The sequence below is a fragment of the Bufo gargarizans genome, chromosome 5 (genome assembly GCF_014858855.1).
Source record: "Bufo gargarizans isolate SCDJY-AF-19 chromosome 5, ASM1485885v1, whole genome shotgun sequence".
Classification (NCBI taxonomy): Eukaryota; Metazoa; Chordata; class Amphibia; order Anura; family Bufonidae; genus Bufo; species Bufo gargarizans.
In genome coordinates this window covers 59,377,958-59,390,066 of record NC_058084.1, presented here as the reverse complement: position 1 = coordinate 59,390,066, position 12,109 = coordinate 59,377,958, and the positions used below count along the sequence as shown (strand labels likewise).

The 12,109-nt window shown below is 47.4% G+C and overlaps 1 protein-coding gene across 1 annotated transcript; it reads right to left on the bottom strand.

Moving 5' to 3' along the window:
* Positions 1-223: 223 nt before the first annotated feature.
* On the bottom strand, positions 224-7,486 carry TRIB1 (tribbles pseudokinase 1). The gene is made up of 3 exons (XM_044293797.1): positions 6,956-7,486; positions 4,591-4,883; positions 224-2,268 (listed from the first exon to the last, which is right to left on the bottom strand). The coding sequence occupies exons 1-3, from the start codon at positions 7,259-7,261 to the stop codon at positions 1,800-1,802; spliced, it is 1,068 nt and encodes a 355-aa protein (XP_044149732.1). The 5' UTR covers positions 7,262-7,486; the 3' UTR covers positions 224-1,799.
* Positions 7,487-12,109: the final 4,623 nt, after the last annotated feature.

Genomic DNA, 12,109 nt, shown 5'->3' with positions numbered 1-12,109 from the left:
TCCACGGGGCAGGGGTCATTCAAGGTCCACTATGACATATCAGAAGCAGTATGGTAGAAAATATAGCTCGCCGTAATTCGAAGGTTCCTTCTCTTGGTCCAGACCATGCAAGAACCCATCATAAGAGGTTATCTCCAGACCATGATTGACTACATTGCGAGTTGTGGTTCCCAATGAATAGCACTACTACTGACCCCCATAGAAACATTCACGACCAAGAAGACAAGTTTTAAAAAAAAATATTTATTACAACAAACTTTACAAATTTTCCCGCTGTCAGGTATTTTTCACGTATTTACACAACGTAGTGTTTTTCTTTTCAGCAAACGCTTCCTGTCAATATTTACACACTCGTCCATATACAGCGTATCACAGATACGAGAGGAACAACCGCGAGGCAGTTAGTGCAAAAAGGGCCAAGGGCGCCCCGACGGGTCACTCACGATTTTTTTCTTTTTTTTACATTTTTGACAGATGCTTTTTTTGCCAACAGTTATTCACATTACAACTGCTAATTATTGTTGGGAATTTTTTTTCTTCTTAATTTACAGTTCAAATATTTTGAAAAAAAATTAACAATTTTATTTTTTTTTATCAAATTTTTACTTCGCTGCCATCAGGGCCTGGCATGCACCGTGACAGGTTGTCAAGCACCATCTTATATTAGGACTCACTCTAGAGCAAGGTGAACCCACAGACTATAACACGTAGAAACCCAAAAAGGTAAAACTGCTCGCTATGCACAGATGTAGCAAAGTTGAGTTTGTAATTTGTGACTCAAGGCGATTTGTGACAAGGTGATTGTCCATTGGACAGCGGGGAAACTGGCTGCATCATCTCAACTGCGGGAATCAACAGGTAGCACTAAAAAGTGGAATGACAAACTCTGCACTGCTACATCTGTATTCCACAGAGTACAGTTCAGTAATAAAGGATCCACTTCCACAAAGTATAGTCACCATGAAAATATTTACAAGAAATTGAACTTATAACTTATTCATTACTGAAGTTGTGAAATGCGTGGCGCCAAGGCCAAAAATAATGAGGTATATGTGTAATTTTCACAATTTTTTTTACTATAGTGAACATCTGCGAGGACACCCGTAGCACTCTACAAAAATTTTATGGCCGTATAAATCAATTTTTTTTCTTCAAAAATATTCGGTTCTCTTCACTGGTCCTTCCCATGTGTCAGATCTAACAAAGGAATAATAGTCACAAAGAACCTACAGAGAACCGATGATTTCCCATACCACATTTCACTGGTTGTACTTGAAGCCATATTTTTATTTATTTTTTTATGACACTTTTTTTTAAGTAATGGGCACCGACTTAAAAAACAAAAATTCACTAGAATTTTTGAAACACCATTACAACACATCAGAAGATTCGCAAGTACTTTGAGGCCCACTGTTTTCATTGTAGAGAAGGGTCAACCATCTACACCTCAAAAGGATGCCATAGCTTAATCTGTACCATTATGCCGTCCACCAGTTCTCCAGTGTGTAATGTTCTGACCTCAAAAATGGCTTTCTCCCTTGAGAAGGTGATGGGTCCACTCTCAGTTTCTCCAAAAAAAACACAACCTTAATAGAAAATGCCCCACAAGATGAAGCACCAACCTTCCCCCAAGAAAAAAGCTTTTGCAATAGGATAATTGTTGGCAAAGTCAGAAGGACATTTATCAAATGAGTAAAACACAAGATGGTCGTCCACGCCGATACGGGCTTTAAAGTTTATAACAAGTCCTGCTTATGGTCTTTACAAGATGCTAATGCGGTCCCTTCAGAAGGGACGAGCTAGCAAAAGAACGACTCTAGGTCATCACAGTTCTGTGGCACATCCGGCACTAGTTGGTCAGTGTTACTTGATTCCTGGTCCGCGTAACTGGGATGTGTTGTGGCCTCAAACCAGGGATGTAATAAAATCTCATCTGCAGTGAGTCTTTCAGAAGGTTCCTTCCTCAAAAGGCTTCGTATAAGGCACCTGGCTTTTGGAGATACATGGTCCGGAATACAGAACTGTCCACGTCGAATTTTTGAAAATAGGGAACTAGGGTCTGTGTCATGGAAAGGATAGCGTCCCACCAGTAGGGTGAAGAGCATGACTCCCAAGCTCCAAACATCGGCCGATTTCCCAGAATAAGTCCCTGTGGTGTTCAGAATCTCTGGGCTCACATAAGCTGGGCATCCATGTTTGTCTGACAAAGCATCATCTTCTCCTTTAATGATGTGAGCGTCCTCCAAGCTTTCCAGCCTCAGTTGAGTCCTAGAAGACCAAAAGAAAGACAAAAACATCAAGAACAGATCCAACAAATTACCACGTGGGTTCAACATCCAAAGTTAGCGATAACTCATGCTCCATAATGCCCACCCTGGTGGGAAGCACCTCAAGCCCCTCCCGTGGTGGGCCCTTCAACTTTTTGCTTTGGTCAACAGAGGTCAATGGACAAGTGCCATTGCCCATGGGCTTCTGTGGAATGGGAATGTCCTCCAAGAGTGTCTATGGATGACACAATGCGTTCTTCAGAGACCTGACCATCTCAAGGCAGAGACTGTCATCGTGCTCCAGGCAACCGAGGCCAAAAATTCACGCCAACGTAAGATAAAAGGGCATCGGTTAACCAGGGACAACCTATTTTGAGGTTATTTAAAAAGCCCGGCGAGGTGAGAAGCTTATACAGGAGGAGCCGTGTTTTTTTTTTTTTTTTTTTCACCCAGTGAAGTGTTCCTCATTCTGTCCTCAACGTGAACTCTTGTAATGCAAAGTAGCCGTGATGGAGAGGACGGAAAAAATGACTCAAGAGCTTCGGCAGTCTGGCAGCGAGCAATGAATATCACACCAAAAACCTTGCACCTGTGCTAGTGACATACAAAAAAATTCCTACCGCAAAACGATGCTTAACCCTCTGACGGTGGCATCCTGAGGTCAGCACTCTTGTGGTGTATGAAATGTGTGCAGATTTTTTATAAAAAAATTTTTTTGTAACTTTTTGAAAAATTCTTTAATTTGACTTTCTTTTATTTATACACTGGTGCAGTATGCTCTGTGCAGTACACCCCTCCCTCCCGTGAGCTCGCCCCCATAGGATATAAATAAAAAGTGACATTTAAAAATACATCTGGTGAAAGGTCTAAAACCGACTTCTGAAATCACCACCGTGACCACAAATTCTAACCCCATAACCCCCCTCCGCTGGCTCCTGGCTTGGCCTTTCTCTAACATCAGTTTACATACCAAGGACATGACGTGGGCAAATATCTGACACGGAACACCGTAAACAGAATGCATTTCCAGCGTTTTGGTCGAGGATTTAATATCTTCCGCCATAGATCATCACTTTTTGCCCCCATAAAAGATCAGTACGTAACATGACAACGGGCCAGTGTGGGGACAACGACCCCATCCTCGGGCTGGCACTCGTGCCCTTGAACACTATTGGGTTTGCTAGTGCCCACTCTTGCCCCATTCTTTTTCTAGGCGTCAATCCTAGTGTTTTACCCTAACCCTGTCTCCAAGAGCTTACAATCTAAAGCTTGCACACGGATGCAGCAGAGCAGAACTGGTTACTTCTGCAGTGCACCCACTCTTTAGGTAAGGTTATTGGGGGAAGGAAAAACCTGCAGCCCTGCTGTAACCAGCTGGTAACACATTCTCAAAGAATTAGGCATGCAACAAACTCATCTCTGCTACATCTCCACCACTCAATCAATGCAAATTAACCCTACTATACTTTTTATTTTTTTTCCACCAACACCACATCCCTACAGCCATGACTAAAAGCAGTAAAAACAAAACTTTAGTCACCCCCTCTATCAGGTCATCTCTTCTGCAAGCTGCCAGGGCGAAATGTTCCATGACACAGTCAGCGTTTGGCCAGCGCTACTCGGCGGGGGGGGTTGTTATCACTGTATAAGGCTATCAAATGATATACTTATATGTAGTTAGCAGTGCCGAGAAAGGCTATCAAACTATGTACATATACGGATGCAGCAGTGCCGATATTATCACGGTTCAGCAGGGCTGAGTTTGCCATATGGCAAAGCTCAACGTAGCATCATGGCATGCTTGGGACTGTGGGTAAACCTCCTGCACCATCTGGACTCCTTGCACAAGCCACAATATGATATATTAAAATAAATTACAAACTCAGCTCTGCTACATCTGGGCATATATGACAAGAGATGGCTGCTCTTTCGGCGTGCACCCACATCTGCTTGCTTTCCTGTGCCTGCTTTGTTATGAGCAATATGACTGTAAACAGACAGAGCAAACATACTCCGATGGAAATACTAATATTTGGACGCAGGAGGGGGAGGGGGATGCGGCTGCAGGCTACAGGAAGGCAGCTATTTATGGCCAGTACGGGGCTCCAACCATGTTCCACCTGTCCATTTCTAAGCAAACAGCCATAACTTTCAGGATAGAGGCACGTCGCGCCTCATGCCTCGATAATGATATCCCAAGTTTTTAGTCACCTGACGAGTAAAAGAAAGAATGTTCCTCAGGAACTACAAATATGAGGCACTTTATACCTCGTGCCTCAGTGATATAATGGCTACAGAAGTGATTTTATGAACAGGGCCTCACCTTTCTTTGTCAGAGAAGACGAACTTCCTCAGCTTGAGGTCTCCTAAGACGATAGAAGATCGATGGCAATGGGAAACGGCGCTGATGATCTGCTTGAACAACTTGGCCGCCTCCTCTTCGCCCAGCCTTTTGCAGCTTCGCACATAGGAGTGCATGTCACCGAACTCCTTCTCGAAGAACACATAGGCCTTGCTCTCTCCGTGGATAATCTCCACAATCCCGGTGATGTTACGGTGCCAGGGCAGGTGGATGTAAGGCTGGATTTTTTTCTGGTAGTGCTTTAGGGGGAAAACCTAAAAAAAAAAAAAGCAAAAGAAAAAAAGAATACATTATAACAAAGCAACCAAATTTCACGTTCTGAGGTCATCAAGAATCATCATCTAGCACCATAAAATGTCTCAATATCTAAGAAGGCCTCTGGACAAAGCCGGCTTTCCGTGCATTCTCCATGCAGCAGCTCCAGGCAGGATTAAGGTTACCAGAGGGAGCGATGACGTAACTTGTCGGGTCCAATTAAAAGTCAGCTAAATGAGACCTCGGCTGTGTCATGAGGGAAGCGGGGTGAATATCACATGGAAAGTGCACCCCCCACCCCTGAGCAATTTTTAACCACCGGGAGACCTGCAGGAACTTGCAAATGCTGCAGGGTCATCAAGGATCGAAGGTTGCACCACCACAAAATGGGCATAGTGAGGCCCCTTATTCAGAGTATCCATAAATGTCTAGACACACCATTGGCATCAATGAGAACTTCACCACCTTAGTGTGGAGAAGACACTCAGACTTTTCACTTTTCGAGGAAGGTCAGATGAGGTGACAGCACTGTGCACAGAGTCAATACCGAAACCAGGCGACAGTCAGGCACTTGGAGAAGAACTTGCTAGGGGCAGTCAAAAGTGGTCTACAGCTCCACAAATTGGAAAAGGAAATAGTCCCTTCACAAGTCAATGAAGTCATAATTAGAGGAAGGTATCCTGGGTCCCTGGAGGAACAATCACTTAACAAAACTGATTGTACTGGGACAATGCAGGAAGCAAAGAACACAGTTCCCCTGAGACAACACATGGAACATGAAGCCATGCACCCCTGAGGCAGCAAAGGAAGCAGAAAGATGGCCCCCCTGGACCAACAGGATGAGGAACACACTAGACGTTGAGATCTGCTGTCTAATTCAGCCTGACAGTCATGAGTTCAGTTCTTGACCAGGGGAGTCTCTAGGGACAATACAGCATCCTGATTACCTAGAAGCAGGACAGGGAGGTCCAACTTAGTTCAATATAGAGAGCATTTGAGGCGCTAGCAATGGCAAAGTAAGGTCACGTCAGTTGGGCTGGCCTGAGGGGGTCACCTATTATTTATAGTCAACGGACAATGAGAATCATCAGGTCAGCTCAAGACTGGCGGGTCACCAGTCCCATAAGGTACCCAGCTGGTAGGAATGAGGCATCTACATGTTGAAGTCCTTTTCTGTTTGGGTTCCTATAGGAATACTGCAGATAACACATCCTGCTTCCTCAAACTTCCCATGAGAGTCTACAGACTGATATCACCCCAGACCTTCCATTCCCCATGGGACTCTGCAGACTATAAAACTGAAGATTATTCCTAACCTGGAGTTCCAATGATATTGAAAAACCAGAATATTTAGGTCACCTCAGACCTACATACTCTCACAGGACTGATGATCACCCCTGAGACTACAGAGCCACCACCATTAGGGCACCCCTTGGCTTGGGGTTTTCATGAGACTACAGTGTGATTGATGTCACATTGAATGATACCATGAGACCCTATGAACAAATTTATGGGGACACCCCTGCTTTGGGGGTTCCATGATACACTGCAAACACCAGGCTGAACACCTCTGCCAAAGCATACTGAGAACTTGGGGTCCCCATGAGTCTCTGTAGACCTCACACTGAGATCACCACAAGTTTTGGGGCTACCATGAGACACAGAGCATATTCTGGGCATTGGTGATAACCCCAGCTTTGGAACTCCACACTGAGGTCACCACAAGTTTTGGGGTTACCATGAGACACAGAAGATATTCATTACATTGAGGATAACCCCAGCTTTGGTGCTCCACATTGAGTTCACTAGTCACCATAAGTTTTGGGGTTACCATGAAACACGGGGCACTGGTGATAACCCCAGCTCCACACTGAGGTCACCCCAAGTTTTGAGGTTACCATGAGAACACAAAGCATACTCATTACACTGAGGAATAACCCAAGCTTTGGGGCACCACACTGAGGTCCCCCCAGGTTTGATGACTTTGGCAGAGGACATTGGGTCTCCCCTCACAGCAGACAACACATTGAGGGCACCCCACACATCCAGGTCCACAGTGCCCTGGGCTCACCTTGCACTGCAGCTCCTCTCCAGTGTGCAGGTTGAGGGCTCTGGACACGTTCTCCCGATCTCCAGCAGGTAGCAGCAGGTAATTCCCTATGCAGGTAGGTCCTTGGTGTTGAGAAGAAGCACTGTGCAGGTCTGGGGGGTGTGGGGAACCAGGAGAAGGTAGCAGTCCATTGTCTGAAGGAGAATCATTCAGCCTGGGGCACTTAGCAGGTGGCTCATCGCTCTCCAGTCTTTTGGGGGGAGCCCTGCAGGCAGCCAGGCGGGGGGCTCCCAGCCGGCTCTGTCTCTGCACGTTGGCAATCATCATGAGTGTGGAGAAGAAAGAGTCCTAAGAAGAAGGAGTAGTAGTAATCATCCAGCGATGGTGCAAGGTCCAGGCCAGGAGGAGCAGCCGAGGTCGCCCAGGGCTCATCCAGTCTTTCCTAGGAGATGCAGCCTGGCTGAGCTCCTGACTGCATCTGCTCCACAGCAGGACCTGACTGCCTATTACTGCACCTCCTCCTGGGTGACTGACTCCCTGCCACACACTGAGCCCTCCTCCGGGGTGACTCACCCTGTGTGTGTATTGTAAGGAGACCCACCCCCAGGGCTTGTGCAACACATTCATAATCCCATTACAGTCATGGAAAGAGGAGGGGTCTGCAGCAGGGAGGCCACGCCCATCCCTCTGCTTGCATCATCCCTCCTGGCTGGCAGCTCTCTCTGCCTGGGACTCTGCTGTTGCCTTCATTTTCATCATGCAGCCCCTGACACTGCGGGATTGCACACTGTCAGGGGCTATTGCATTCGCAGATGTAGCAGAGCCGATCTGGTTCATTGACCCTTTGAAGGTTGCAATTTGTGCGTGCCACCGAGAGCAGGTGTCGGCCAGCTCAGCTCTGCTACATCTGCTCCTCCTGTGGAGACTACAGAGACTCCACTGCGTTAAAATACCAGCTGCAAGAATTTTTCATATGTTAAAACTAGCATGAATGATATAAGATGAGTCCACAGATGTAGCAGAGCTGAATTGGTTATTCTCTTTAGGGGTGTCGTCATCGGTGCAGCCACGAGCAGGATGACCTGCAGCCTTATATAATAACGTGTGCCAAATGAGCTGCTCGGCACTGCTACATCTGCTCCTTGTGTGGGCTGCAGAGCTCAAGCTGCAAGAATTTTAATATGCACTAAGCTTAAAAATTAGACTACTAAGCCGTAGATGTAGCAGAGCTGAATGTGCTCAACCCAAAAATGATTGCTATGTGCTTGTAGGTAGGGCGGCAGTTTGTTATATACTGGTTGTAATTACACATACTGTCCACTAGGGGGAGTAGAGGGAGTGTTATGCTAGACGGATGGTTACATTGTAGTTTTGTAATGTTACATTATTTACAAGACAAGTTTTATTGTACTGATTGGTGTTTTTATTTTTTTTATTTTTTATGAAGTTGTCTTTCCTACTGCTAGAGACCCCCCTAGAAACCAAAGCAGCCACATGTAATACTACATGCTAGGGGTCTCAAGCAACCCTCTACTATATCCCCTAATTGATCATATGGACAACATAGGGTCTCCCACCAGGGACCACCCTCAATGAGCCTGAGGGTGCCCCAACAATCTCAGGATATCAATATCCTGGACCCCCTGTTCTTGTGATGGGTGGGACATTTACTTCCTATACACTGATTTTGAGCCTTCTACTCCAGTCCCTGCCAGAGCTGCTTTCAAAATTCTGATGCTTGTGTTGGAAACGGACATGTGAGCTAAGAGCCTAAGCTGGTCATACACACATGGCCGACAACTCGCTCTCTCAGTTCTCCCATACACATGCATGCTCAGCTTGGCCGAGCATGCATGTGTACTGAATGGGAAGAGAGGAGAAAGCTGCTGCCAGGCAGGTCTACCTGAAAACAAAAGGATCGGACCTTTGAAATCCAACCTGGCCGATCATTATCTCCCCTGAAAGGCCCAAAACCCCCAGGAATCAGCAGATTTGGCTCATATAGTTCTGTGTATGGCTGGCTTTTGTTTTAACCATGCACTGCATTTAGATAAGCCATGTCAAGCTGAATGCTGCTTTGGATGTGAACAGAGGAGGAAAAAGGATAAATTCAATATTAAGTAAAAAAAAAAATCAAAGTTGCTCTCCAGGTGTCACCTACAGGACGGGTGCCCAGTGTCTTCTCCGGGTGCCCACCAGCTCCTGAAGGTTGAAGCAGTGCCGCCATTACTTCCCCAGACGTGCCAGGCCGGCTCAATTACTGCGCATCCTGCGCCATCCCGTGTAATTCCAGCAAGTACGGAAGAGGAAGCTGCAAGATGAAGCGAAGGAGATCATTTACTGTAATTATTGGAAATTAAGCTGCAACCTGAGTCTCCGGCTAAAATCAACAGCGGCTGATTGTTCCCAGCAGTGGATCCCACCGACGGAGGATACAGGTCAGAGCCCACACCGTCGGATCCCACCGACGGAGGATACAGGTCAGAGCCCACCCCGTCGGATCCCACCGACGGAGGACACAGGTCAGAGCCCACCCCGTCGGATCCCACCGACGGAGGATACAGGTCAGAGCCCACCCCGTCGGATCCCACCGACGGAGGACACAGGTCAGAGCCCACCCCGTCGGATCCCACCGACGGAGGATACAGGTCAGAGCCCACCCCGTCGGATCCCACCGACGGAGGACACAGGTCAGAGCCCACCCCGTCGGATCCCACCGACAGAGGATACAGGTCAGAGCCCACCCCGTCGGATCCCACCGACGGAGGATACAGGTCAGAGCCCACCCCGTGATCGGATGAGTGGTATCTGCTATGGTGTCTCATTTATATAGCGCTGACATATCCGACACACCGTGGGGGTCATTTACTAAACTGCTTACACCTTATTTTTGGCATAAGACCCTGTTTTGCAACTTTTTTAAATGCTCATGCGACAAAATTTTGTCGCGTGGCGTCTTTTGCAGCTTACTCGATGCTAGGGAGCGGCGGTTGCTAGACCGGGGCAGGGCTATCGCCCCAGGCAATTTTAATGAAATTGACACCTGGAAACAGGAAAAAATGTCAACTGAAAACGTCTCCAGTCACGGCCAGAGAAGCTTTCAGTCTCGGAGCATCCTCCGGCAGCGCAGAGGTTATAAGACTGGGGAAAACCACTGGTAGATGATAAATGAGCCCCTTATCAGCGCTCGCTGTCCCCAGTCTAAATTCTCTATCTGTATGGCTTTGAAATGTGGGAGGAAAAGGGAGAACCTGGGGGGAACCCACAGAAGCACGGAGAGAAGTGCTAACCACTGAGCCCCCATACTGTGGGGAACCCCAGAGGACGATACACAAGAGGAGTATATCAGCGTCTGGAGGATCGACATAGAACATCCCAGAAGCTGACAGTATACCAGAGCCTGCAGAAGGAGTACAAACTGGCCCCATATCTGGAGAAACTCCCCAGCAGTGATGGCCAGCGAACACGTGCGGGCTGCCATCTTTAGTAAGGTAGCCTCACCCGTCTGGCGATGCACAGGTAAGCCCTTACCTGTGCCGGTCTGAAATCAAATGCGGTCACTGGGAGCAGGCAGTTCTGAGAACAGCCGCCGGGGGCCTTCATCGGGCTGTTCTCTGAACTGCCTGCTCCCGATGACTGCATTTGATTTCAGACCGGCACAGGTAAGGGCTTACCTGTGCATCGCCAGACGGGTGAGTCTACCTTACTAAAGATGGCAGCCCGCATGCTTTCGCTGGCGAATACTGCAAACTGACCATCACTGCTCCCCAACCCCAGAGACCGACAGATCCTGAGCCGGTACAGACTTGGAGGATGAGGACCACTTTCTGTTGCGGTGCCCCAAATACTCAGCAGTCAGGGACGCTCACTTCAGGAGACTGTCTGATCTCTGCCCAGACTTCACCTCCATGGAGGAGGAAGAGAGACTCTCCATACTGCTGAGGAGAACACAGCGACCATAGCAGCACAATATATTACTGCCTGCCATAGACTGAGAGGAGCCTGATATACCATGGACTCCTATACCCCCACCCTGGATCCCCCCAAACCTACCCTATTATTTCCCACTTGCTTTGGCAATGCTAAAATGTATTTAGTCCTGCCAATAGAGTTAATTAGAATTACTGCTCTATCTAACTATACTATCTCCTATCTATCTCTTATATGCAGTGGGCGGTCCTATCATTGATTGACAACTATGTCTCTATGCGCAGTCATATGGAGCCGGTTGTCAGTCACTGATAGGACCGCCCCCTGGACTCCTAACCCCAGAATGTGCAGGGCTTTAATAAATGTATAAAATGCCTGCTGTACTGCTCCAGACCGCGCTGCCTGCAGATTGCATTACGTTCCCTTTAAATCTCTTTACGCTCCTTCTAGCAGCAGACACCTAATGTTCTCCTATATGCGGGCACATGTCTCCGCTGGGAATGGCGCTGCACCCACACACTGTAACGCTCTGCTCTGTAGGAAGTGAATCGGCTTCTATTTCTGACTTACAGCAGTTTCCTGACAGCCGGATACGAGGTGACAAACCAGATATGATAGGATGTGGCCCTAGTATGATGCTGCGGGGCCCAGAGGTCTATTGTGAAGCTCATGGACCCTAATGCAAAACCTATAACTGCCCCTGTCATTTATAATTCTGCTAGCTTCCTATGTGGCCCTGTCCACCACCAGGGACTGGGTGCGACTGCTACATGTGCACCCCACCATATCTACTGGTACTGGAGACGATCAGACCTTACCTGATAAAGGGGGCCTCCACTTTGGGAGGCTGTGCCCATGTAAACAGTGGCTGCTTGCATTCAGCCTAAAGTAACAGAATCCGAACGGAATGCAAATGTGAACACAGCCTTAACTAAAGAAAGTCTATAAAACTGTTCATTCTGAGCCTCCTGGCTCATGAAGAGAATGCTAGAACTACAGTGAAGACTGACAGAGTAAAATGGGGGGGGGGGGAACACAAGCTCATCTGATTATCAGTTCTGAATGACATCACACCTCAAGGGGTATGGGTGCCAACATACTGTGGGGGCAAATGTATCAAAGCTTCTACTGCAGTTTTCTGGGATACAAAGGTCACAGAGTTTTGCACAGAAATTTTAAACTTTTTGCTCATTTTAGCCGCACTGGAAGGGAGCGCAGACGACCTGACAGATTCACCCTTATTCA

What these genes read in the sequence shown, in the direction of transcription:
- TRIB1 (XM_044293797.1), bottom strand. Translation starts at nt 7,261, where the DNA reads ATGATGATTGCCAACGTGCAGAGACAGAGCCGGCTGGGAGCCCCCCGC. An exon ending in GAGAGGAGCTGCAGTGCAAG is followed by an intron (nt 4,884 to 6,955) that starts GTGAGCCCAGGG and finishes TTTTTTTTTTAG; the next exon opens with GTTTTCCCCCTAAAGCACTA. An exon ending in GTCTTCTCTGACAAAGAAAG is followed by an intron (nt 2,269 to 4,590) that starts GTGAGGCCCTGT and finishes TTGGTCTTCTAG; the next exon opens with GACTCAACTGAGGCTGGAAA.